This window comes from Grus americana, chromosome 1, assembly GCF_028858705.1.
Source record: "Grus americana isolate bGruAme1 chromosome 1, bGruAme1.mat, whole genome shotgun sequence".
NCBI lineage: Eukaryota > Metazoa > Chordata > Aves > Gruiformes > Gruidae > Grus > Grus americana.
In genome coordinates, this window is record NC_072852.1 from 151,866,580 (window position 1) to 151,893,609 (window position 27,030).

Genomic DNA, 27,030 nt, shown 5'->3' on the forward strand with positions numbered 1-27,030 from the left:
CAAGTCCTTTGATGCTTTTCACCTTGGAGAAAAGTCAGTCCTTAAAACAAGTGAGCTGGCTGTAGCAGCAGAGACCTTGACACCCAGACAGCAGGGCTGCTGCTTCATCACTCACATACATCCTTGCCGATTATGCTGGGGTTTTTCTAGCTGTTTGGGTTTTTTTCTTGTACTCCATTAGCACCAGTGCTTAACATTGGGTACTACTTACTCCAGGTTAGCCAGAAATTCAAACACTTAAGTCATTAATATCAATGTCTATGTCAGAGGGCTAGTTACACCTCAAGTCTTTTTTTTTTTTTTTCCTAAAGACATTTTCACCCAGATCAATGATTGGTGATTATCCAGTCTAAATCAGGATCCTATTATGTGAGATATAGAAGATTCTTTTGACTACTGCTGAAATGTATGTATTAATAATAGCCATAGAGAAGAGTGAAATGTAGCACAAGCATCCTGTGTGTGTCCCTTTAATTAGAAACCATGCAGAGTTTGAAATCCGAGGTGCTTCCAAACATGTGTAGCGTTCATTTTAATCATTCCTCAGAGTGCAGGAGGAAGCATCAATTAAATTCAGCATGAGAGAAACTCCTGGGAGTGGGTGCAGGAAATGAATTTTTTTAGTATCATGATGATGATGATGATGCACAGGGACAGAACTTTGAAAGCATTAACCTGAAAAAGGCAACAAGGAGCCCCATAGTAAGTCAGCAAGCAGCTATAGCGTCAAAAGATCCTTAAGGCATAATTTTGACCCATATTCTGTAGATAATCAACTTTCCTCTCCCCAAAGGGGATTTGGGAGAATGACATAAAAGCGCGATTTGCATTATGAAGCGTTATATCTTCCTTGATGTTTTCCTTGTCTGCTCCATCTACCATTGCTTCCTAACATCAAACCGCGCAGAGGTTCGCTCCAGCCAGGGAAGAAACTGAACTGCTCCTAATGGGAGCCTGGCATAGCAGCGGGGGGGGACCTTTCCCACCATGGAGGAGACGAGGACTGACGGCGTCGGAGTGCGAGATGCTCTTTGACCTCTTCGGTACAGCGAGGCCGCGGGAGGTGTGGGGCAGCCCTCTCCTCCCACCGCCCGGCACTCGTCAGCCGGAGCTGATTAAAGCCCTTCTGGCAGTCAGCCGGATAACGTGCGGGAAGGTGCCAGTCTGTCCTGTCAGCGGGACTGAGGCTTGGAAGTGATTCCTAATCGTCTTTGTGAGGAGAGCGCGTGTCAGTAAATTGTAGCTAATGAGTCATTTCAGAGCGAGCGACCTGGATGGGAGGACAAAGCAGAGGCAGGGTGCGGGGAGGCAGGCAGCCTGCGGTACCCCTAAGGAGAGGGCAGGGATCCTAAAAACTAAGATCCTCTTTTGGGGAAAATAACAACTAAAGTGGCACTTTTGATAAACTGTGATTTAAAAAGCATGGAATTTTCATTTTTAATGCATACCAGATATTTTATTACTAATTGTGGCAAACGGGGGAAATAATCTCTAAATTCCTGGCAAGTAGGACAGCACGTTCATTTCTTCAGACGACATGATTGTGGAGACCCCCGATGTGCTCTTACTTGAGAAGGTCCCCGACAGCGAAGGGGCAAGGAGGCTGCTCACACAGCACAGATGTGGATGAGCTAACTCCTCTCATGCTGACATTCTGAGCCAAGAATATTTCAATGTTAGCATCTCCTAATGCAGTTTCATCTTGCTGGCTATAAAGCCTGTCCCAGTGCAAAAGAAACCTTTGCGATTTTCACATAACTATGAGAAAAGAGCCGTAGCCGTATTTGTGTAACAGGATTTGTGTGGGCTGTTGGTAAGGGCACGCTGCTGATAAATAAGGTTCAGTTGTAAATATTCTCTAGTGACATGGGAATTTATCCACCTATTGAAGTTTACAACTGAGCTACCGAGGAAACATGTTCTTTAGCTCCACTGTGTATGCAGCCCATGGTGCATTTATCAAACACCCTGTCAGTTCAGGGAAAGCACAGTTCAGGTAATACAGTATTTATGAAACTCTTAATACCACCTCAGAAAGTTCCTATAGAGTATGTTTTTTAAAGCTGCCTTATGAAAACTTTGGGCAAGGGGAAAGCAGAGGATGTATTTTCAGTTTTATAGTGCGGGGTTCTGCTCTGTGGTCACATGCAGTGAGTAAGACACAACAGAAAGAGGTGCTTCCTAGGCACCGCACTTATTTATCATAAAGCATACAGTAAGAGCAGTGTATGCAAATCGAACGCTATCTTTTGCAGAAGTGTTAGGGTTTAAATAGGATTTTCAGATCCTCCCCTTCATCAGAAATAAAAATTAAGGCTATCTTCTCATACTTCACCCATTCACCCATCTCAGTTTACAAGCCACCCTGCCACCATCACTGTTAAATACGCAGGTTCTTTGCGGGGGCACTTTTTCATCCCATTCCCATATCAGAAGGTCTTCATGGTCATCTGTCTTCTGGTGCCTCTCCCGTACTCCCTGGAAACCCTGGCAGTGGCCCTGCTCACTCCCCTCAGCAAATGCAGGTTTCTGTACGGAGGAATGATCCCAACACGGTCCTTGAATAACCCTATGTTACCTCAGAAAGATAAATTTAAAAATTCCTTCTTTTTTCAATTTTTCTGGGTTGTTTAGTTTGAGTGCTGGAACCTGTGAGCTGAGGCTGCCAAAGTGTCTTGTGTTGTTTCAGCCGCTGGTTTTCTTGATTCTCGGTGACTGAAATGATGGGAGAAGATTTTGCACAACCTTTAAGTTAACGTTTGCATGAAGGGAGAGAGGAAGAGAGGAGAGAGATTTTCCTGGTGTGCATTTATTTATGTTAAAAAAAAAAAAAAGTCTCTTCTCCACCCGTAGCAATCCCGGCAAGATTCGCCGGAGTGGGGCTCCCTCTGTTGAGCTCTGGGAGCTTCGCCAGATGGTAAATACAGCTGCCCGGCTCCATTTTTGGGGGCAGGTTCATCTCCAGGCCCTTCTTTATCCCCCTCCCCTCCCTGCGGTCCATCTGAGAGACAAAAAGCTGCAATGGAAAATTCTCAGCAAAGCAGGGTCTGGGAGTGGGACCTCTGAGCTGTGACCTGCCTGCTGTCTGCCAGGAGGAAACCCAGCTCTGATGACTTGTAGCAGAACTGGACCATAAAGTCCTTTCTGGGGTGGAGGTGGGAGAGGGTTTCTGCTAAGGAAACGCTTGAGTCACGAGGCAAGGAGCCAAGAAGAAAGATGTGGAAAGGCTGGAAAGCAAACCAAAGGTATCGGGCTGGGTGGCAGAGTTACAAAGGCACCACTGGAAAATGTAAGCTGTCCCGTGCTTTGTCAGCTTCCACCAGGAAAGATCAAATGAAGCAGTTACTGCAGAGATTCACGCTATGGGCTTTTATGCAATACTTTTTAGTATTTTCCCCAAAATGTTCTTTTTTCTTGCCATGACCTACAGCTTAAAGAATTGTGTAAAATTCCAGGGCTGTAAATGCTGCCATTGTAGAGGTGAAGGAGTCTGAAAAAACATGCAGCTCTCAAAATTGCACAGTGGGCTGACTTAACTCGTTTCTTTTACCAAAAAATGAGTGAGGGCTGGGTTCCGGCAGGCAGCTGGGAAAGCCAGGTCGTGGTCCTGACCGAAGCAGTGTTGTCTGGGGAGTAATCAGTGAGAGATTTCATGTTTATTTAAAGAATTTAAGACACATTTTGAACGGAGAACACAAGGCAACCTAAAATATATAACTGCCATAGTGCCTTGCATATAAGGTTTTGGTTTGTGTTACTCCATGGCCTCGAGGGAGCTCCTACTTGTTTTACAGCGTGTGTCTCTATTCCTGGCTCTGGCATACTAACTGTAGCAGACTTCACTGTCTTTCCTCCTTGAACTGCTCAAGTAGCACACTGCAGTGAGATTGCCCATTTAAGTTGCAGCAGCAGATGTTTTTTTCTGTTATTTGTTTTCTTCTGTCTGAACTCACTGCCAGCTCCTGAAGCCCTCACTCAGGACATGCTCCGTGGCCCTTGCCTTTGCAAGGCAGTCAGTCAACGTGTATTTAGTCTGGTGGTTTCTCGTGTAGCCACATTGCGTTAGAAGCCAACCATACCCTGGGCTGAATCAAAAGCAGCATGACCAGCAGGCCGAGGGAGGTGATCCTGCCCCTCTACTCCGCTCTCGTGACACCCCACCTGGTGTACTGCGTCCAGCTCTGGAGGCCCCAACATACAAAGCACATGGAGCAAGTCCAGAGGAGGGCCATGAAGCTGATCAGAGGGCTGGAGCACCTCTCCTGTGAGGACAGGCTGAGAGAGTTGGGGTTGTTCAGCCTGGAGAAGGGAAAGCTCCAGGGAGACCTTATAGCAGCCTTCCAGTACCTGAAAGGGCCTACAGGAAAGCTGGAGAGGGACTGTTTATCAGGGAGTGTAGTGACAGGACAAGGGGTAATGGTTTTAAACTCAAAAGTGGGTTGATTGAGACAAGATATGAGGAAGAAATTTTTTACAATGAGGATGATGAAACACTGGAACAGGTTGCCCAGAGAGGTGGTAGATGCCCCATCCCTGTGAACATTCAAGGTCAGGTTGGACGGAGCTCTGAGCAACCTGATGTAGTTGAAGATGTCCTTGCTCATTGCAGGGGGTTGGACCTTTAAAAGTACCTTCCAACCCAAACCATTCTATGATTCTAAGTACTCTCAGTTATTGGTTGGGACATTTCAATCAGCTTCTGCTCTGAAATGATTGTGTGCAGCAGCCGGTCCTTTCAGCGGGACCTCTGTACAGCCCTTAGGATCCAGTGACTGTTTTCTGCCCGAAAGGAGAGATTCTCAGAGCATACCTAGGCTTTGTAAAGGCTATGACCAGCACATGAGAGATCACTAAATATTTTCCTTGGTAGAGGCTGCCAGCCATTCAGCTTTGTTTCAGAGGAGATTACTTGTAAGATAAAACTCTGTATTGTATAGGAATTTTCTATACATCCACTCCGCTTCATCAAGATTAACTGGATTAAAGCGGTTTAACTGAAACCAGAATGTGACCTACAATGCCAGCAGTGTGTTGACAGTACCACTTATTAAAGAGCGGAGAGTCTGGAAGGTTTCGGGTTTTGCAGAACATGAGGGACTTTGTGCTGACACGGTTAAACAGCTGGCTGGTGTTACCCACCGATTCTCTGGGCAGCGATAGCTGAAAATTCACTGCTTAGAAATCAAACCTGACCCTGCAAATCATGTGTTGTTTAATAGAAGTGCATGTAGTTTGAGAATACTTTGTTTTAAACAATGTGTTACTGGGAAAAAGATCTTTGAATGTGTAAATATTGATGGATACTGAGTGCCGGGTTGAAGCAAAGTGAGATGTGCAGAAGCTGTGAAGCTATTTTAGCTGCAATTAGAAAATCAGATGAGCTCAGCATGAGACGTTCTTGCATTCAAGTTTTTAAACTTTTTAAGAGAAATGGGGTTGCCCTGTAAAACTGAGCTCTTATTCTGGTAAAGTAGAGGATTGCAAACGTACCTCTGTGACAAGCTGTGCAGTGGAAAGCCTGCCGTTTCTCAGTTGTGCTGCAGGCATCGCCTGCATTTGCCAAGGGACAGTTTGAAACATTTTTTAATCTTGGTGTGTACAAAGATGGACCTTATAAGGTAAAATGCAAGTTGGGCCTGTTTACCATATAAAAAAATAACCTTGGAAGATGCTATTCTCTTTAAAGAGCAGTTTGTATTCCATTCGCCCATCACTGAAGAAGATTAGAAACAACCTTTGCTGTTCTGAGGTGATGAACGTCATTGTTCCTTGTTTTTTGGGGAGCAATGCCAGTGCGCTAGAATGACGCTGTACCTGCTTGCATTCCTTTTGTCTCGTTCTGCTGAGTGTTTCACGTGGTATCTTCACACTAATTGCAAAAGTCATTTCTGGAAATGGCAGATAGGCTCCTAAGCTGTTTGGGCACTTCCTCTCCATGTGTAAAGCCCACCTCTTGGGAACGCCTGTAGTGTTCCCAAGACCTCCTAGTACCTCAAAAACAGTTTCGGAGAAGCATTTCACCTCCTAGTCCAGGTAGGAGCTGTGCATAGCTCAAGTACGTCTTGCCTGCACGTGTCCTCAATTGTCATGAGGACTGCAGCCCTCCACAGCACCGTCAGCCAGGACAAGACCTAACCATTATGTCCAAGTCCTTTGTTAAATAAAACAGCAGAGCTTTAGTTAAGAAGTTTTATTTTTACTGTGATTAATTACTACTTATATGGCACTATAAATAAGCATGATACTTTCCAGGATTCAGTTTTCGTTCTTCATGGTGCTGTTGCTATTGTCAGCTTAACTACTTTTATTCTCAAAGTTGATTTTAAAGAGGTTGTACCTGCAAACCGTGATTTTTCAGGCTCTTACTGATGGATGAGCTGACTAATACCACATTGCTGGTTTTTGCCTTTGCTACTTTGTGCAAAATTAGATTCTCTTTGATCAATTTTCCTATTATTAGCTTTCCGTGAAAGCAAATGCTGCAGTGCCACTGTCGTGATTTGTCAAGCCAGGTGACCCAGGGGTGATAGTTCTTCTGAATGGCTGTACGTTAGACAAACCATCTTACATGGAAGACAAACCACTTTTTAAGAGTTTTTGCTGTGAGATATAATGATGATTTATGATCTGTCATCCTGAAAGTTCCTCTTGGGGACAGAAGCCACTTAAAACTCTGCAGTTCACAGATCTTATGGTGGTATATGTTTGTTATACTTGCTGCGGTCTGCCCCATCCCCGCGTTTCTTCAGCTCATTGCATGTGCAAGTGTTCTCTCTTGCTTCCTAGGGCTGACTAAGAAGAGATGTGTTTTAGGCACTGCTATTGATTTAAGTGAAATGTGTTGCTCTGGAAAGATGTTGAACCGAGAGCAACTGGGAGGAACAAGGGGGCAGTGCACAGCCCCTGCTGCCCTTCACGCCACAGCCCTTACCACGCCTGGCAGACAAGGCTGCCATTGCCACCGAGTTGCTTGTTGGGCTTACCACTGACTACTCTGAACGCCAGACTGCCTTCCACTTTTCCATCCCAAAGGTATCTAAGCAAGCGTTTCACGCTCATGATTTAAGTCACTCAGCCGATTTGAATGGGTGCTTTCGATGCCAAGATCCAGGTGCTAGTAATGGGGAGCACCCCGTCTCCTCCTCAGCAGTCCTGCTGATGGATGCTCCACCACACAACTCCTGTCCTCTCCAGCACAGCTGCTGCGATTTCTGCAAAGCTGTTACGGATGGCAGGAAAACATATGCTGAAGTGCTTCCCAGCCTGCTCACGGGGAGCTTCCTACGAGCTGGAAGGCATAAATGCAGTCCCATGCGTCGCCACCAAATCTTTGCTTGCACAGACTGGGAGATTCGTGTGATGCTTCAGAGTAATGAGGCAAAAAATGAACAATATGTGTTTTAATTATTATTTATGCCTTATAGTAGTGGTTTGTGTTTAATTATAGTTTACCACTGAGATGTGAGTGCTTTTCATGACTTTTTCCTTTCTGTGTCTTTTCTTCTTTATTGGCTTTTGATTTGCTTTGGATGTTTACACTTGGTGGTACTTCATGGAGATGAATGTATACTCATTCACTCAGAGGAACAGACTCTTCAGATGTGTATTTGGAGGATAGGGGATATGGAGGTGTTAGAGAAATTTGAAGAACTGCAACAAGCAACAGGCCAATGTGTTTTGCTAAAATGAGTTAAGTATAGTCTAAAAAAAAAAAAAATTACTGTCCCTAGCAGTGCTCTTATCAGACTGTTCCAGCAGCCATTTTGCTTCATCCTTTCCTGCCTCACCTCTAGCTCTAACTATGAACGAGACCCATGAAGCAGAAGCAAGGAGGAGTTAAAAACTCCTCCACCTTTATAATTTCCCCCATTCTTCATCCCCCTGAAGCAGGGGTCAAGTGAGGGTGCTGCCACACTGGGCAGGCAGTGTTCACCAGCCTCTCGTGGGGGATCCCCGCGTGCAGGGGAAGCCCTTGCCGCGAAAAGGCTGAGGTTTCCCTTCTTTGCATGGCTTGAGCTGCACAAGGCAAGAGCTTGGGTGAGGGAGGTTACCCTTCAGCGTTAACGTGGCTTTCACGTGGCAGAAAAACAATCTTCCTCTGCTCTGCTGTTGCAGAGAAGAGCTGTAGCTGTAGCCTCAGGAGGCTTCTTGGGTTTCAGGAATCTGAACACAAACTTGGTTTGAGTGAAGGGTTCCGTCATTGCTTTTCTGTCTGGGTTTAGTAGCTGGAGGCCTTGCCCTTCTGTATTTTATTTTTGAGTTCTTATATAATGCAGTGTACTGATGTCAAGGAATGATCTTGGACTTTCTTCCTGTGTGTTTGTGAGCCAGCAAATCCCTCCAGCCTCTCTGATGATTTTGGCCAGCCTCCCTAGTTGTGCACAGACACAGAAACTGAAGGCACACTCATCATAGACATCCAGGCTCTGTTTGCTCTCTCAAGAAAAACTGGTTGCACGGGGAAGCTTTTATTTTCACTTCCCAAATAGTGTGAAGTAGGCAAAGTATGTTTTGTAGGCACCCACACTGTACTTTGAGCAAGCGTCAGGCCTTTTTCAAAGTAGTGACCTCCTTCATCAAGTGTCACATGCAGAAGCTGGCAGGCTTTGACCCATGTTGGAGCTTGTGTTGCTTTCGAGCATATTGGCAAAATGTGTATTTTCCATAACTTTTGAAAACTTAAGACCTACTCTACCTGTGCAGCTCACACTCTACAAAGCTTTCTACTGGGAGAATTTATTGGAAACAAGCATGTTTGAGTTTTTTCCCCTCCTTTTGTTCTTCAGGATACATAATGAAAAATTCTCCAGTGTTGCCACTTAATTGCTTCATGGCTGTTGTTTGTCAATTTGCCAGCAGGTTTCTGCTTAACTGCTGCCATTTGACATTGCTGAAACACAAATGCAGAATGATTGAGTTGCCAACATATCATTAAGTCTTCTGCAAGGGGGGTTTTCAGCATATTAACGCTTCAGGCTTTTACGTCAGTATTGATTGCTGAAATAGAAAAGAAACCTTTGGTAGTATTCAGCATCGTGCCAACGCGCATTTACTGGCAGGAAAAAGAAGCTGGCCGTTGCCATTGACTGTGACTTCATCCCTTCCTTCCTTCCTTCCTTTCTTTCTTACATTCTTTATTTCAATACACACCCACACAGAGTTTTGAAATTTAATACACATCATAGGCGAATTCCAGTTAACCTAACAATAAATCAACAGGACAAATCGATTTCTTGATACGGTACAGATTTAATTTTGCGGCCGCCTGCATTGCATTATGGCCAACCAGATTTCATGGCAGTTGGGAGAGGTGTGCTGGCAGGCATCCCTCAGAGCAGGAGCACAGGTCAAGACCTGCTGACTTGGAGGGAGATGGTGGCGTGGTGGTCTCTGCCAAGCTCCTCACAGGGTAGCTAGGCTGCTCCCATGTTTGTCCCTGGATGGAGGGGTGGCCGTTGCAGAGCCAGGCACCATGGGGAGAGAAGCAGCACGATGTTGCTGGGGCCAGGCTGGGAGAGGGAGTTTCCCTCCCGGGACATAGTGTTGCAGAAGACCCTGAGATGGGAGCATGGCTGAGAAAGAGCTTCGGCTGAGGAGCAGGGGATGAAGTGGGTGGGGAGGGGGTAGTGTGGTGGTTTGGTGGTGTCCACTGGCTGTTGCTGCAGTGCCCAGGCGCAGGAGCGGCTGAGCGGTTAGCTCTGCTAAAGCAAGGAGCAAGAGGAAGATGTAAGCGTTCCTGTAGCTGCTGGAGGAACATCTCTATGTGTTTATCATGAGCCTCCACCAAAACCATTGCCTGCTTCTGCTTTTCTTTAGTCTGATCCTTTAGACAACACTTAGCAGCCTGTTTTAGGTGGGAAGATATTGTAAGAAGGACCACCTGGGCGTGCTGAAGATGATGGTGTCTGACTGAAATGCTGTTGCATGGAAGAAAGAGCTGAGGAGAACTAAGGCATGGGGCAGAGATTCTGAACAGAAAATGGGAAGAGCATGGTCTCTGTCAGGGCTTGGGGGGGTTTGCACATGAGTTGGAGCTCAGTCCTGGCTGATCCCCTTCCTTTTGAATTGGGGGAATCAAGTGAAGAAAAGGGGGATCATTAGGCCAGAAGTGCACTGCACAAAGCTTTGGCAAAGAGAGAGATAATCATAGGAAGATTTGTAAGAATCACATAACTGTTGATGGGGAGTGACATTACAACTAGCAAACAGCAGCAGTGATCATCTTTCTTCTATTTCTGAAATATGCTTAATGCTCCCTCCTTTCAGGTGTAGTTAAAAGGAGCTTTCTGAATCTGATTTGCTTCTCACGTCCGGATTAACCAAAAGTAGGAACAATAATGGGAAACTTCCCAAAATCTGTTTCTTAGGAACCAGGATTCTTTAATATAATCTGATCACTGAAAACCCACTAAAAGCTGGACCTTTTGGCCAGAAAATATCAGCAAGGAAGCTTCAAGAGTTTATTTTGGGGTTGAGTTTTTTTTATTTGTGATATTGAATTTCTCTCTTTGGTCGATCGGAGCAGACACTTAGAGCTTTAGAATGGGAAAAGTAGCTTTATTTGAAGAGGGTTAGAGGACTCCGCTACTTCTTTACCTCTCCTTGGGCTGCAGTAAATGCAAGCTTTACCTGGGATGCTTAAATCAAAATGGATACTTCTTGCCTTACGGAAAGGCTGGGAAATATCTCAATTACAGTAATTTTTCAATAGGAGGGTGCCTTTTCCACTAAAAAATGTTCATTTTAAAAAATACCTCTACGGATTTTTTAGTTGAAAAGCTGTGGCCCAGAGTTAGAAAAGCTGTAGCTGGTAATTGAAACATTTTATTTTGGAAGCACCTTTCCACTGGCAGTTGTAGTTTAAGTACGTTGTGGACATATCTTGTCTCTGGAGGACAGTCCCCAGATGATATGGTCCATAACTAAGCCCATAAAAGAGAACAGGAACACGAGCACCTAAACTGCAAACTCCTGGGGTGCCACATTAGGGTCTCCAAATAAAACAATGCCAGATTTCAAATTATAATTTTTGTATTGCAGTTTGCTTGTTGTGCTTAAAAGTTTGTATTTTCATCAGGTTAAGGTAAAAACGGGCACCTGAATCATCTTCTAGCCAGCTCAATTAATCAGTAATAAAAGCCCAGCATGTGTTTCATAAGAATTTCATTGATGGTGTGTGAGACTGAATAAAATCCAGTTTGTTTTTCTGTAGCTCTGGGGGCTTTTCACTTTTAACACATGAGGCTTGGGAAGCGAAAGGGGTTAAAAAGTAAAGTGATCTGACCTTGAATTGCTACAAAGATCTTGGGAATAGGAAGGCCCCGTCTAGGATAAGTGATAGGGAGCGTGCTTGCCAGGCATGTGCCCGGATCAGCAGTGGGTCACTGCGCACCTGGCAGAAGTCTTACTCGGTGTTTGATAAATTGTCTTCTCCCAGCATGAGTTAAAGTAATGAATCTTTTATTTCTAAATTACTACAAGGCTCTGGAGTCTTTCAGCTTAATTTTTTTTTTTTTCTAGTTTCAAATAGGTAATGCAATCTATGCCTTACCTAAGGAGTTTGATGGTGTTGTAAGCCTGATCTTTAAAATGCTGGGGAGAAGGGCAAGGCTTTGGTGTCAAGGGAAATAACCATCCTGGCAGAGAGAAAAATATCAGTAGGATGCTGCCACTGATTTGGCAGAAGCTGTTTGATGCATACTTTGTTAGTTGGCTGTTGATTTTCTTTTCTGTTTTTACGCTTTTTTGGTTATTTTCCAAAATACTGGTCTTTAACTGGGTACCTTAATTCAGATAGAGCAAAATTCAAAAGAATACAGAGGAAAAAGAGGAACTGTAAATTGGTAATGAGAAAACCGAGAGCTGGGGACACATCTGAATGAAATTAAATCCCCATCCAGACAACACGGATAGCTCTCTGTAGAGCTGCGCCTGTTTGACTGCCTCCTTCACTGTGTGGTGTAGGCAAGAAGATCTGTTGCGCATGCTTTCCAAGACCTGCACAGCTACTACAGCCCTTCCTAATAAAATGAGTAAGTTAACGCCTGTGTGTGAAGGTGCACTCAAGAACCTTACTTTTTGAACAGTGTGGTATCTGCCTGCTGCAGTGACCATCTGGCGCCCAGAAGCTGCCGGAGGAGGCTGCGCTGGCAGGCAGCGCAGACGGCGTGCTGGTGCTTCTCCTTCTCCTCCTCCTCCTCCTCCTGCCGAAAGATGCAGGTGTAAGAGCATAAAACCTGCCCTGCCAGAGCAGGTCCATTTAACGCACCCATCGGGATTGAAAAATGCCTCTGCTTGTTGCTTTAACAAATACTGTAAAAAGTCATCCCAGCATCTCATTTTCTGGCTGGGGTGGGGAAATGGAGTGTTTCTGGTGGGCCACTCCACCTTCTCCCTGCAGAAAGCATGTGAGTGCTATCCTTATGCACAGGAATGTCACCCAGAAGTACAGGCTTAAGAAACACCCTGGGGGAATACCAGGGTATTTTATTAAACATGCATTTACTTTTTCATTGGCCCTATAGGATATCCCATTGACAGCCAGTGTATAGAGCAGAGAACAGACTGGCATATACATATGCAACAGAAATCCAGGTCATTTTTATAAATACATCTCTGAAAAAAAGATTTTTATGAAAGGTTGACTTTACAAGACCTCTTTAACATCCCATGTGGTATGTGCTGCTACATATTTGTGCTGAGGCTTGCAAGCTGACTCTTAGCTCAAGCTAAATAAAATAAAAAATAGCATAGGATAATACAGTGATACACCTTTTGTCCCCCAGTATGGGTTAAAGAACTACTACAGGACCAAAGCAGCAGGCAGCTGTGTGCAACACAGTTACCCCCCACTCTGTGGGATTCAGCAAGAAGGGGAGTAAGTATCCGGGGAGGGCAAGGGCTGCAGAAACCAATACTTCCACCAGAAAATCGCCCACGCAGTCACAGCCTGGGTGAGACAATCTTGCACTGGGCCAAAGTGAACTCTGGGAAGAATTATTTACAATCAAGTAGTTTCCATCAAATCGATTTCTCTTTTCTGTCACAGCAAACTATTAACTTTTTAGGCTTTTTTTCTCATGTTGTGATTTTTTTTTTATTTCTTTCTTTAAATGAGAGTGAAAGCCTCAGAGCTCTTTTTAGTTCTAAAAGAAAGATTTGAGGCATTCTGCCTATTCTGCTTTTCCACAGGGACATTAATTTATAAGCAACAAAGAATATTATATCTGTTTACAGTAGCCCTCAGTGAGCAGCGTGAGACTTGGGGATTTTGAAAGAAGTAAAAGTATTTGGTTAATGAATCAAAAGCTAAACTAAAAGCTTCAAGCTCAAAAATATTTGGAGTTGCTCAAACAAACGCAATGAAAAATTTTCAACTTGCCAACTTTTAGAACCATATGAATCTTCAAGCTCATTTTGTTTTGTTTATCTTCTGAGCCTCAGAAACTAAAGCATCCCTGAAGGTCAAAATGTCTTATATTTTACCTTTAGACATGTCAAGTTTTACTTTTTTAAACACATAGTCTTGCTTGCATAGGATATTTTGTGAATTAACAGATGCTGCTTAATGGTGTAAGAGGTACTGCCGGTTTCAGAGCTTCAGAACTGCAGTGCCGGCTCTGATGTGACACATTTATCTCCTTAGTCTTATAATCGCACACATCCTAGTTTTCCTGTGAGATCAAGGGTACAGCGTTATGTAGCAGTCAGCTGCAGTCATTGGGGTAGTTTGGTCATGGATGATCAGTTTGCTTCTAGCTGAAAGAGATTTTAAGAAGGAAATTGGTGCTGGCTCGAGTTTGCTTAAAGATGTTGTGTATTTTGTTTCCCCAGAGTGTTTCTCAGCTTCCCTATGGCAAAGCTCTCTACACGTATGAGGGAAAAGAGCCCGGTGACCTCAAGTTTAACAAGGGGGACATCATCATACTGCGGCGGAAGGTGGATGATAACTGGTACCATGGGGAGCTCAATGGGAACCACGGCTTCTTCCCTGCCAGCTACATCCAGTGTATCAAGCCTCTCCCACAAGCTCCACCTCAGGGCAAAGCACTTTACGACTTTGAAATAAAGGATAAAGATCAAGACAAGGATTGCCTGACCTTCACCAAGGTAGGGGAATAGTTTGGGTTTTTTTAAAAAGAAAAGTTTCGAAAGCTGCTGCTCTAGGGACTGATGGGGCACGTGGGGTGCTGGCAGCCAAGCCTGGAGCACAATGGTGCTGGGACCAGTGGGACATCTGCCTGGCATGCCTGTGCTCCATTTGTTTCTTTAAACTGGTTTCTTGCATGAGAAAATGAAAGTCCTTGCACTCAGGCAGCCTGATGGGGAACTGACAGGGCTGAATTTCCTTTATTAGGTGGGACGTCCCTTCATGTAACATGCTGAAGGACATTGACTTCTCCCAACTTGTAAATCCTTCTCCCTGCAGAGGAAGAGTTTGTGTGGTGGCCCTGCAATGTCCCGTGCACCAGCCATGCTGCAGGACTGGGTGGGCGTAAAGCCTCCCCTCGGGGCAAGCCCCATGTTGGCATCAATGGGAAATTGCTCCCATTTTGTCTAAAGGAGAAGCCAGTGAGACAGTTTGTGCCATGTACAGCAAGGCTGGTGTAAAGCCAGTGAAACTCAACAAGCAGAACTGGCTACACACTTTCTGAGAACATTTTTCTGTCTAAAAAGCATACGTTTCATCTGCATTGAAATGTTCTGCAAGAACGACTCAGTTTCAGAAAAAATCTAATGGAAATGTGTCTTTTAATCTTCCTTATTGAATCAGATGTTCCAATGTTTTAAATTGCCATTCAGCTTCAAAATGTGTATTGCTTCATACCATATACCAAATAGTAGCTGGAATACACTATCATTGTATATCACAGTATTTCCTTTTTTAAGAACATAAAGACATTAAAAAGCAGACATTAAAAGAAAAAGTCTTTGTTTTCTTAAAACCAAAATGTTTAATAAACTCCATTTGGAATGAGAGAAAACTAAGATACTGTAATTTCCTTTGGATTTAAAATGTCACGTTTTCCCTTTCTCCCCCACCTCCCCACCTGCTTTCTGTCTCCCCCTCCCTGGCAATTTGTGTTGACCTTAGATGGGCTTCATGGATATCAAGAAATCCACAGTAAAATAAAGCATATCCCCTAATGTTAATTTATGGCACTGAATGCCATGGAGAACCTGTTCATTGTCATTTTCTGTTTTATTTCAGCTGTCTGTGGTTGTTATAGTATCACATAAAGTAATAACAGTTATGTTGGAAATGAATATGAAATAGATGATAAAAATATCCTTTGCTAGGATTTTACTGACCTCCCCTTTTGAGGCTACTTATTATAGCTGAATGAATTATTTGCAGCATATAATTTTCTCACTGAATGTAACATCTTTTTTACTTGTGCAGCGTTTCTCGGCAGAATGCAATTTCCTAGAATGTGTACTTTCTCATATTTATTTAACAAAAGATTTGTAAGCACTTTTGCTCCATAGCAAGTGAAGTGTTTGATTGCAAACACTGCAAACCCTGCAACTACCCAGCCTCCCTGGAGCTGTGAATCTCTGCGAGAAAGTGGGCTGCTTAGTGAGAAGCAGCAGCCGTGCACTAACAGAAAGTTAGCCAGAAGTTACCTCTGAGCTCCTATCAGTAAATATGTATTTGCTGGTGCGTTGTTTTCCTCGCTGCTTGCCCAGAGGTACAAAGGTGACTTCTCTGAGAAGCAACCTTCTTTGTCTGCTTAAGGTATTCATTGCTTGCTCGATGTAAGAAACTTCATTGGTATGGCAGGCAGTTGCGGTCTTTTTTGTTACAGCAGGTCCTTTCCTCAACACTTTTGTATTTGATATATTTGGTGCCATATATTAGTATACCTCCTTTACAATAACTGTCTTTGTATACTGATAGTTCTCATTTTCTTGGCTGTCCAATGTCATTCTCACACAAAGCATTTGTTTCTGCTGCATAGTTCTACTCTCAATCCCTCAATTTTCCTTTTCTTCACCCCTCATGTTACTGTCTGCATCATTTTATCCATGATGACTGTGTTTTCCCTAAGGGGGTTTGGTTTCTCTTCTACTGCTATTTTTTTCTTTAGTTCCTTCCACTACATGCACTGTCACCTTGTAACTGTTTTTATGTCTTGCCTATTGTTCGCCCTGACAGTGAATAATCTATTTTTTATCTCGGGACTTTACCATAATGTTTTCATCAGTTTTCTCAATGCTAATTTTAGCTGTCACCTGCACTGATGAAGGTTCCTGTTTAGCCCAGATTTTAGATCATCTGCTGATGCATTCAGTTCCTCTGCACAGAGTCATGACCACTGTGTTGCTCTAGATGTGATTTGTCACTCAGAGCAATGTTCATCATTTGAATGTCTCAGTTTTCATCTGAAGACGCAGGACCTGATCTCAATTTCAGTTACGCTATTTGGTCTTTCCTCAGGTAGAGGGATTGCATCGACATACCGTTTATACAAACTAGTATAACCTGTTTGTGTCTTGCAACTCATTTAATGCTACCAGACACTTGTAATTGGATTTTACTTATAAACATATAATAAAGAAGACTTCTCCTCTGAAGAAGAACCTCAAGAAGAGAAATCAAAGATAGGGATCTTCTGTATCTTTGTTGCTCTTTTGCTGGACTTTGCTTTTTCCCATCCCCTTTGTTATGATGCAGTCAGAATATCTGTTGGTGCAGTAAAAGAAAACAAAGGAAGGATTTTTGGGTTTTCCTCTTACTAGGTTTTGGGTTTGTTTTTTAAATTAAAATATCCTGTTGTTCCAGAGGTGAATTGCAAGGAAATGAAGTCTGCTTCATGGCCCTCCTCTGGACTCGCTCCAACAGCTCAATGTCTCTCCTGTACTGGGGCCCCCAGAGCTGGATGCAGTACTCCAGGTGGGGTCTCACAAGAGCGGAGTAGAGGGGCAGGATCACCTCCCTCGACCTGCTGGTCACACCTCTTTTGATGCAGCCCAGGACACGGTTGGCTTTCCGGGCTGCAAGCGCACACTGCTGGCTCATGTTGAGCTTCTCATCAATCAATGCCCCCAAGTCCTTCTCCTCGGGGCTGCTCTCAATCCATTCCTCACCCAACCTATAGTTGTGCTTGGTACTGCACCAGCCCACGTGCAGGACCTTGCACTTGGCCTTGTTGAACTTCATGCAGTTCGCACAGGCCCACCTCTCCAGCCTGTCAAGCTCCCTCTGGATGGCATCCCTTCCCTCCAGCGTGCCGACCACACCACACAGCTTGGTGTCGTCGGCAAACTTGCTGAGGGTGCACTCGATCCCACTGTCCATGTTGCTGACAAAGGTGTTAAACAGTGCCCATCCCAGTACCGACCCCTGAGGAACACCACTTGTCACTGTTCTCCACTTGGACATCGAGCTGTTGACCACAACTCTTTGAGTGCGACCATCCAGCCAATTCCTTATCCACCGAGTGGTCCATCCATTGAATCCGTGTCTCTCCAATGTAGAGACAAGGATGTCATGCGGGACAGTGTTAAATGCTTTGCACAAGTCCAGGTAGATGACATCAGTTGCCTTTCCCTTATCCACCATCGCTGTAACCCCGTCATAGAAGGCCACCAGATGTGTCAGGCACGATTTGCCCTTAGTGAAGCCGTGTTAGCTGTCACCAATCACCTCCTTATTTTCCATCCATAATCATATATAATAATTTTGTATGTGGAAGTATAAAACTGTGAGGGACAGAGAAACCTCTGTCTTGACTATCCAGTGCAACAAACAAAGCCCCAACCTGTCATTCTCTTACACCAAATGGACTGCTTCCCCCAGCTCCTCCTCCCAAAGTGTGTAGAGGTATAGGGGTCTGCCACTGATCTCTCTTCTGCAGTGGCTGCAAGAAGATAAAACATCCCAGATCTGCGACTTAACATGTTTTTCTTCAGTGTTTGGCAGTGATCAGCCAAATCAGTCAGTTAGCAGTTGTTTTGCTCTCTGTAACAATGAGTTCCAACCTTGTGTCAGCTTTGCGCCAGTTTAACTCCAGTAGCTTCAGAAGTGTTACTCCTGATGTTCACTGGTGTGATTGCAATCAACATGTGGCCTACAGAGTCTCATTGCACGCCCTTGGGATATACTTGTTTAACTCAGCGTTCTAATGTCTCCTTGTGTGATACCCCAGTTAAGCCTGGGCTCTTGCTGTCTCTGTTTTAAAAAATAACCGATCCTCCCTTAGCTACACGCTCTCTGGTATGAGCCTTGCGCAAGAGGACTCTGCTTTCAGCTATAGTGGTGCAAATCTGGAGTAATTGCATTACTATCTATTTGTGTAGTTACTCCAGCCTTAGACTAAGTCCAAATTCAGCCCAGACTTCTGTTTTGGTGTTTGACCATCTTTTGCATGCATGAGTTCACACAGCTCTTTGAAGGCGGAGTCCCAGTGGTAGATGAGTCTCAAACCTGTTGAGATAGCGTCAACTGTTTCCCATATTTTATTGCTTATCACATTTTTAATCACATTAACTATTTATTTCCTTCATTTTCCAGCACTTTCGTTCCCAGCCCACAGCAGCATTTAACAAATGTCGTGCCAATCTTGGAGCCATCACATCCAATACTGGTTCCTGGCTGCGGAGCGGTATCCCAGCCCTTTAGTGCTCAATTCCAGCAGCATTTGCTGTTCACAGAGGGACCAGCCTGGCGGTAGCCGACGATTGGGATTCTTGCACCAGCTGGCAAGTGTGGGTGGCGGGCGTACCAAGCACCACGCGGTGCCATCCTGCCATCACTGAGATCTCCCCAGTGCTCTAGATGGAGTTGTTATCTCTGCAGAATAGCAGGCGCATCTGCTTTGTATTGCTTCGTTAATGGCCGTTAATGACTAGAGTAAAAATCAGGCTGTGAATCATGACTGTTATCGGACACAATTTTGTGCTGTTTTCTCAGCAAAAGGGTTCATTTCTCCATCAATCAGATTGCTTTTTAAGTGATTTATCTTTGACTTCCTTTCTGATAATGGTTATAAACTGGAACAGCAGGTCCCACATGTCTGTCATGAGGCTGCCCGGTCCTGATGAATAGAGAGAGACTTGAGCAAGTCGGAGAGAGCAAATAATTAGAGACTTTAGCAACAGGCATAAAAAGAGCATGAGGTATCTTTGTCAAACTACAGTGGATACCATTGTCTGTTGAAATGAGATTTGAGCCTTGGATTCCTTTATGCTGCCTGGAAATTAATTTAGTACATGTGAAATAGTGAAGTTCAGAAAGTTGAAGTGGTATGCCAAGAGATCTGTGGCTCTTTACTATTCATGATCCTTTTGGGAACCTTTCTAGGAATTTATAAGTAGCACGGCTATCCAACTAATTTAAGGTACTAAAATAGTTCATGTTGAAGCTTTCACCAGCCCAGTGGATAGAATGATGTCGTGGGCTGCGAATTCAAAGAAACTTTATATTAATAAAGAATTTCAAAAGATGTTTCGGGATTTGCTGTAATTCCTGGAGATTTTCAAAACTCTTCTGAAAACGAATTCTGTAATGGAAAGCATTCTCAAGGATTTGCGCTTTGCTCTCCCACAAAGATCTACATTTTGAATGTCAGCATATCTAGGGATGTGCGACTATCTGATTTCTCATATATGACCACACTCAGCAGCCAGACTTGGCAAAGCCAAACTAAAATCAGTGTATGGAAATGCTTCCAGATTTCATAGGTCCATAGATGGTAAAGTTGGAAAGGATCTTCAAAGGTTACCCATTCCCTGCTCCATCCTCGAGCAGGATCAAGGCAGGATAAACCTTTCCTGCCAGGTGCCTGTCCAACCTGCTCCAGGGATGAGATTGCACGGTGCCTCTAACAAAATCTAGTCAAGTGCTTCTGGGGTTTTACAGTGTAAAAGTTTTTTCTTAACTTCTTATCTTATGTGTGTATGTGAATGCATATATACTCACACATTTTTACATGCACATACACACATAAGATTGCATATGTATACATAAACATATATTGAAAGTGTAGACCCATCACACTTCCAGTTTTAAAAAAGGCTTTTAAGAAAATAGCTGAACAAATATAGAAAGTAGGAACACTCATAGAAGGTTCTTGAAGCGATACAGTCTTCTATTTTCCTCATTTACTCCCTTTACCTAGATTCTAAATTTATGATAATCGGTGTTTTGTAAGATCATGTGGAAAGTTTGCAGAAACGTATTACTGTCAGTTCTTTACACAGATCAAAAATGGTCCGTGCAGACAGGGCTTTGGAAGGGAGTGCTATCTGTTTCTTCAGGAAATTAAATGCACAAATTCTTTTTGCATCCTTCCAGCTGTAATAAATAGCTGAAGGACTCAGTCTGTGACTGTTTCTCTGAGCTTTCCCCTAATGGATCATTCAGATGAATAATTCAAAGGAAACATTTAAACTATTTCAAAGGGCACATGTTCAAAATGCACATGTTCAAAAACTGCAAAGTACATCACATCGTTGTTCTGGTCATTTCCTATCAACGTAAATCCATGGTCTGAACATCCTGGATCGGGAATTTGTGGGTTTTTTTCTATGTGAGAAGTATCTGCAAAAAAACAGCTCCCCTCGCCTGACCAGTTAATATGGATAGCTTGTTACATGGGGGGTGATAGACCATAGGTAGCTCTTATTTTCCTAGAGTGAGGGGTGAAAATCAAGTGAGAACAGCAGGGAACTGCATCTCACCTTTCTCGAGGAAGATGTTTTCTTCTTTTTTATATATTTCCACACAGGAATGGAGGAAGATTGAATGCCATGAGAGAATGAATGGCATCTCAGCAAACTTCACTCCGCAGCTTCTCTCAGCCCACTCCTTTCCTCTGGCCGGAGGGGATCTGAGCATGCAGGCTTTGTAGCAAGCAGGGCTGGCTCAAGGCCAGGTTTAGTATGACAACCCCAGCAGACGGACGTGGTAGCAGAAGTCCATTGACAAGTTGAGCAGCTCAAACTGGAAAAACTCAGGGTTTTCTAGTCACCTGAGGTTTTGTAATATGTTTCAGGTTTTAAGTCTATCAAGAGGAACTTTGAGCAGCATGAATCTTACTTGCACTTTGCTTAATCTCCTGTTTTATAATCTTCAGTTGAGATTTTTGTAAGATTCCTTAGATTAACTATAATATTAAAATGCCTTTAGTTTTAGAAAACTTGTATCTAAACTGAAGCGGATCCAACAGTTGAATGCAACTTTACTATGTTATCCTTTGATTTTTACCTGCTTCGTACTTTCACCTCCTAATATTTTTTTTTTAAAAAGGACAACTGACTTTCAGTGCATCAGCAGTGTAGGCTGCTTGCGCAGCACCTCGTGCTATACCTTATGCTTCTTGCTGGAAGTGTTTCCAAGACTACCTGTGCTCTCCTCATGCTTCTCTTTGAATTTTCTTCTGGAGCAGCCAAGCGTCGCAATGGGCTCTCACAAGCACAGCGGCAGCTTCATGCTGGAGAGTTTTCTCCTTTGGGTTAGAGGCATCAAACTGTTCTCCCTGTCCCTGCAATGAAGCCAGGAGTTAGCTATTCCCACCTGCTGTGCCCAGGCCCTTGGAGATGCTGGCAGCAGGCATGAGCTGCACCGGTCTGCAGGGTGCTTCAATGCACTGTGGATGGGATGCCTGGGGCAGGATGCTGGGCCAGGGATGCTGCTGGCACAGGATTCAGGGAACATTTTTACCTGGCTTACGGCCTCCTCTGTGTACTGTCTCCGTAAGCTGTTGCATGGGTAACTAAAAACTGGCATCTTTCTACTGAAAAAAATCTGATTATGTATTTTGTATATCTCTGATTTTAGGATGAAATTTTGACAGTCATCAGGAGGGTAGATGACAACTGGGCAGAAGGAATGCTGGGTGACAAGATTGGCATTTTCCCTATCCTCTATGTTGAGGTAAGTTCATAATAGGTGGTGGTGGGTGCTAGTCTTGATGTCTCGTGTTTTTTTGTGCCCACAAGGGTAGGATAACCTTGAAAATTCTTATATGAGAAAGAAAAATTATACCAGAATAATTGAAAAGGGAGTTTTTTGTTGCTGTCCCCTAAGGCACTGTGAGGATACACCTGATTCAATTTAAAGTGGCCAGCAAAATGTATGCCCTGAACTACTGTTGAAGGTTTCCCATGTAGCATTCCTGGAGTAATCTCCACGATACACAGGGAATATAGGGGAGGATGATTGCAGTCGAGGTATCTTGCACGCACCTGAGGAGAGGTGGGTGCTGCCAGCAGGTGGGGAGCAGTGGTGCAAGCTCAACCATGCTCTGAAAGCATAGACCTTCAGAGGGGTGCTGCGGGTGTCCCCTGCCCCAGCAGGAGCTTGGCAGCTCCACCCATGTGCCCACGGACTCTCATTCCCTGTATGCTGGACCTATCCTTGTCCTGAGTACTTCTTCTGGAGTCATTTCTGTGGGAGGCTTATTTCAGAGTAAATGCCAAGACTTCATATCCTCCAAGCAGACCTGTTGTCCCATCTCTTCCCACTGCTGCGTGCCCTCCTGCTGGTGCCCGTCTGGCTGGGTTGCCGCTTGGGAGAAGAGCTGCAGCAAGCAATGGTGGCCTGTGTTGGCTCTGCTGGAGATGCTCTCTTTTCCAGGTGCCAGGTAATGCCTTTGGGGAGCTTTCCTCCTTCATGACTCGGACAGGTGTGCGCTTCACTGGGTGAAACACTGGCTGGATGGCCAGGCCCAAAGAGTTGTGGTGAATGGAGTTAAATCCAGTTGGTGACCCATCACAAGTGCTGTTCCCCAGGGCTCAGTGTTGGAGACAGTTCTCTTTAATATCTTTATCAATGGTCTGGACGAGGGGATCAAGTGCACCCTCAGTAAATTTGAGGACGACACCAAGTTGGGCAGGAGTGTTGATCTGCTTGAGGGTAGGAAGGCTCTACAGAGGGGTCTGGGCAGGCTGGATCGATGGGCTGAGACCAGTTGTATGAGGTTCAACAAGGCTCAGTGCTGGGTCCTGCGCTTGGGTCACAACAACCTCATGCAACGCTACAGGCTTGGGGAAGAGTGGCTGGAAAGCTGCCTGGTGGAAAAGGACCTGGATGTGTTGGTCAACAGCCAGCTGAATATGAGCCAGCAGCGTGCCCAGGTGGCCAAGAAGGCCAACAGCATCCTGGCTTGTGTCAGAAATAGTGTGATTGTCCCTCTGTACTCGGCACTGGTGAGGCCGCACTTTGAGTACTATGTTCAGTTTTGGGCCCCTCACTACAAGAAGGACACTGAGGTGCTGGAGTGTGTCCAGAGAAGGGCAGCAAAGCTGGGGAAGGGTCCAGAGCACAAGTCTTATGAGGAGCAGCTGAGGGAACTGGGGTTGTTTAGCCTGGGGAAAAGGAGGCTGAGGGGAGACCTTCTCACTCTCTACAACTGCCTGAAAGGAGGCTGTAGCCATGTGGAGGTTGGTCTCTTCTCCCAAGTAACAAGCCATAGGACAAGAGGAAATGGCCTCAAGTTGTGCCAGGGGAGGTTTAGATTGGATATTAGGAAGAATTTCTTCACCGAAAGGCTTGTCAAGCACTGGAACAGGCTGCCCAGGGAAATGGTTGAGTCATGCGTAGATGTGGTCCTTAGGGACATGGTTTAGTGGTGGACTTGGCAGTGCTAGGTTAACAGTCGGACTTGATGATCTTAAAGGTCTTTTCCAACTAAAACGATTCTGATTCTATGAATGTACCAGGAGCACAAAGAATAGATGGGCACCACACATGTATGTATTTTTTCGAGGTGACGCCACTCTGCAGCCGGTACTGGGAGCAGTATCACCCGGACTCTGCTCCCAGGCGTAGGCTGGTGCTGCTCTCCAGAGTGAAGTGTCTCTTGTGCGCATAGCAGCACCCCCCCCTCCTGCATGCGGCTCTGATGCCTGCCTCTGAAATTACTTCTCCAGATTTCTTACTTAATGATTTGAGACAAAATAGAGATAATTAGTGCCTGACTACCTAATTATTAACTCCGACAATGACCAATTTGGAATAAACCACCATTAATATACATTGCATTCCCACAGTTGACAAGAACAATAATATTAAAACCAGAACGTGTAGGAGCCGTTATTGGGAAACCAGCTGCCTCGCAAAGTTAATGACTAGTTTTCTTCTATTCTGAAAGCGTAAGACATTTTCAGTTTGTTGTGATTAAATGAGAGAGCTACGTTTCTTCCAGATTTCATCCTTTTTCCCTTCTCTTTCTTGTCCCTGGAGAATGTGATGTTACTGTCCTGCTGCAAAAAGAGTGAATTGGGGACCTCTGCACAGCCAGCCATCATTGCACCCCACCACCTTTCCCCAGCTCTAGTTTCACCTGCAGGCTGTAAGTGCTTGCACTGCCTACGCACCGTACAGCATCCTGATCCCTCTCCCACGCCTAGGTACCTGTTCTCCTTAATTACTGCTCTCATAGGGTGAAGGGCTGGAAGCCTCAGAGGAACAGCCCATTGGGAATATGTGCAATGTTGTCTCACCAAAGTTCTCCAAGCGCTAGCACGTCCCAAGTGGCCATGGAGGAGCAACGGGTAGCGCTGTGCAGAGTCAGAACGGCAATGCTGGAAGTTTCTAAAGGGATGCAAACAGCCAGGCAGCCAGCACCAAGGGAGAAGAACACACGTAGGAATGCGTGTGCACGTATACATTCATACACAGACACGCACACATATAAAATAAATACAACTATATACCCTTATGCATATATTTGTGTATATATGCACACATATATTTTATCTGTATAAATTTGAAATCTGGAGGCTTCAAAGGCTTTTTCAAATGAGATAGTTGGGTGACATGGACATAGTATTTGTGCTGTGGTTTGTCAAGCCAAAGGGAAATGATCCTCCAGACAGAAACATCAGCCACGTATTTCACCCACACCCTGGTGGGTGGAGGCCTTGTTCTGAATATGAGATGAGCTTATGCAACTACTGGAGTTTTACAATTATGTTGCTGTTGCCAGCTTCAGATGCTACTTTACATTAAAAATTAAGAGGAATCAGCAGGCCAAATCCCAAAGAAGTTTTGAAAAATCTCAGTGCCAATGTTTATAAAATAAATCCATTAAACAAGTAGTACTTGAATCTAAAAACACTTCTTGAGTCTGTCCAAGTCCATTAAGTGGTTTTCAAAATCTTGGCAAAATGTGCAGAATAAGCAATGCTTAACTCTACGGTAGCCTTCCACTTGTGTGAGCCGGTGGCCAAAGTGCGTGGAATTTCACATGGCATCTAAAGCTGTACAGTCTGGATGGAGTGAATTCCAGCCTGGAGCCCATCTCTAAGGGTAAGATCTAATGTCCCCAGCTGCTCCCACGGCTCAAGCTAGAGCTCTTATGCTTGCTACGGCAGCCAGAGCATGAGGAGACAAGCCGGTCACTTGAGCATCCCAGAGCTACAAACGGGATACAATCCTTGTTGTGGCCCCCCTTTGGTGACACTTTGTCCTGGCAATGTTCTGCCATACCCCTCACACAGATGCTTGCAAGAAAGGCTTTTGCAAGTACTCTGTTACAAAGCATTTGCATGCATGAGTCACAGCAGGGTGGGAAGGAGGGGTGCACCGCAGCCCGGCTGGGCAATCAGCAAATTCCTCATCAGGACCCTGCTGGCCTCCTAGCACTTGGGCTTGTCAGCCGGCCCATGTAAAAGCCTGCAGTGTCTCCTTAGGCTCCTTCATCTTCTTTCCACCCTGTGCTTACTGAATTTGAGAATGGTCCACTTCTGTAAAGGATTCTGTGCCTAGGAGGGCAACTTTTAGAGTGATACTGTGGTGTCACAAAGCAGTGGCACAAAAAACTAGCCGAAGACATTAAAATATATCTGCTGTCTGCAGTGTTCTAGAAAGTCTGTATCTCGGCATTATGTGTGGTTGTCCGTATAGCCATGTAAGTGTAACATGGCATGGATTTTATGCTTTATTCCCTACAAGTGTCCAGCAAGGGTGCTTGCGTGCCTGCTGTGTCTACCAGCTCTCTGCAGAGAGGATTTTTCCTGCCTCTGTAGTGTCATCTCTGTCCCAACCTCAGAGAAGCTACAATCGTATAAGGAATAAATATTTACAGCTCACAATGGTGACTTTTACAGAATGAGTCACACACAATATGTTCTGTCAGGGAGAATTCGCGCCTTTTTTTTTTTTTTTTTTCTTATTTTGTTGCTGTCCTTTGTCTCCAGTAGAAGTCATTTGGGCTGATAATTTATGTTTTAATTTGTCTACAGAAAAACACAACATAATCAAATTGATTCTCAAGGTGCCTTCTGTCCTGAAATAAACATCTTATTAATAATCCGTATGGTTTGAAGTCATGTTCTTGCTGGGAGGAGTTTTGGACCTGCAAGGAATTCAAAGTCCTAACTAAATTTCTTTTATTTTACTGTCTTCAAGCTAGCTCCTTCATTCTTAATAACTGCTGTTATTATGTCTGTTTGGAACTTGTAAGTGTTGTGCTGCTATGTGTAAAATTGAGAATAATGAAGAATAAAATGTGCCCTAATAGATTTAAGTGTCTGGGAATGAAATTTGAGGGCAATGATGTGCCAAGTATTTGAGGGACACATCCTGCTCAGATGGGTAGGAACTGGAAATTCAAAAAGCTGAGCTGTTAGACCAAAATTTCTGACTGCAGCCCCCAGTGTAAAGAAGTATTGACTGAGATCAAGAAGCCTTACGAGTCCCTGGTAGAGCAAGGCAATTATGTCGAGCGCTACTGTGACTGTAATATCAGCAAATTACAATTGATGAAGTGCCAGCCCATTGTTATAATGTTTTATGGCAGCAGGGGCACTGAAAGCTGTGATTAAGTAATATTAGGAGTTTTAAAATTCTTTTTACAGAGCAGTGAAGCAGGATAATGGGGATCTTCTCCTGTTCTTCACAGTCAAAAAGAGAAAAAGGTGGAAAGGAGATCTAGGAGAAAGAGGGAGGAGGAGAATGGGCAGAGCCGATGGTTTTGGTGCTCTGCAGTATAGATCCACAAGACTCCCCACAGACCCAGGGGAGAAGAATTCTTGCAAGGCAGTGTTTAAAAAGCATTCAGCCAAAACAAAACAAACAAA

At 44.4% G+C, this 27,030-nt stretch overlaps 1 protein-coding gene across 2 annotated transcripts in view; it reads left to right on the forward strand.

Moving 5' to 3' along the window:
• SH3RF3 (SH3 domain containing ring finger 3) overlaps window positions 1-27,030 on the forward strand; it is a 259,257-nt gene that overhangs the window by 151,654 nt on the left and 80,573 nt on the right. For both annotated transcript variants that reach the window (XM_054846908.1, XM_054846898.1), the window contains exons 2-3: window positions 13,834-14,109; window positions 21,785-21,880. In XM_054846908.1, the coding sequence (XP_054702883.1) occupies window positions 13,834-14,109; window positions 21,785-21,880 (372 nt within the window). The remainder of the gene's footprint in view (window positions 1-13,833; window positions 14,110-21,784; window positions 21,881-27,030) is intronic.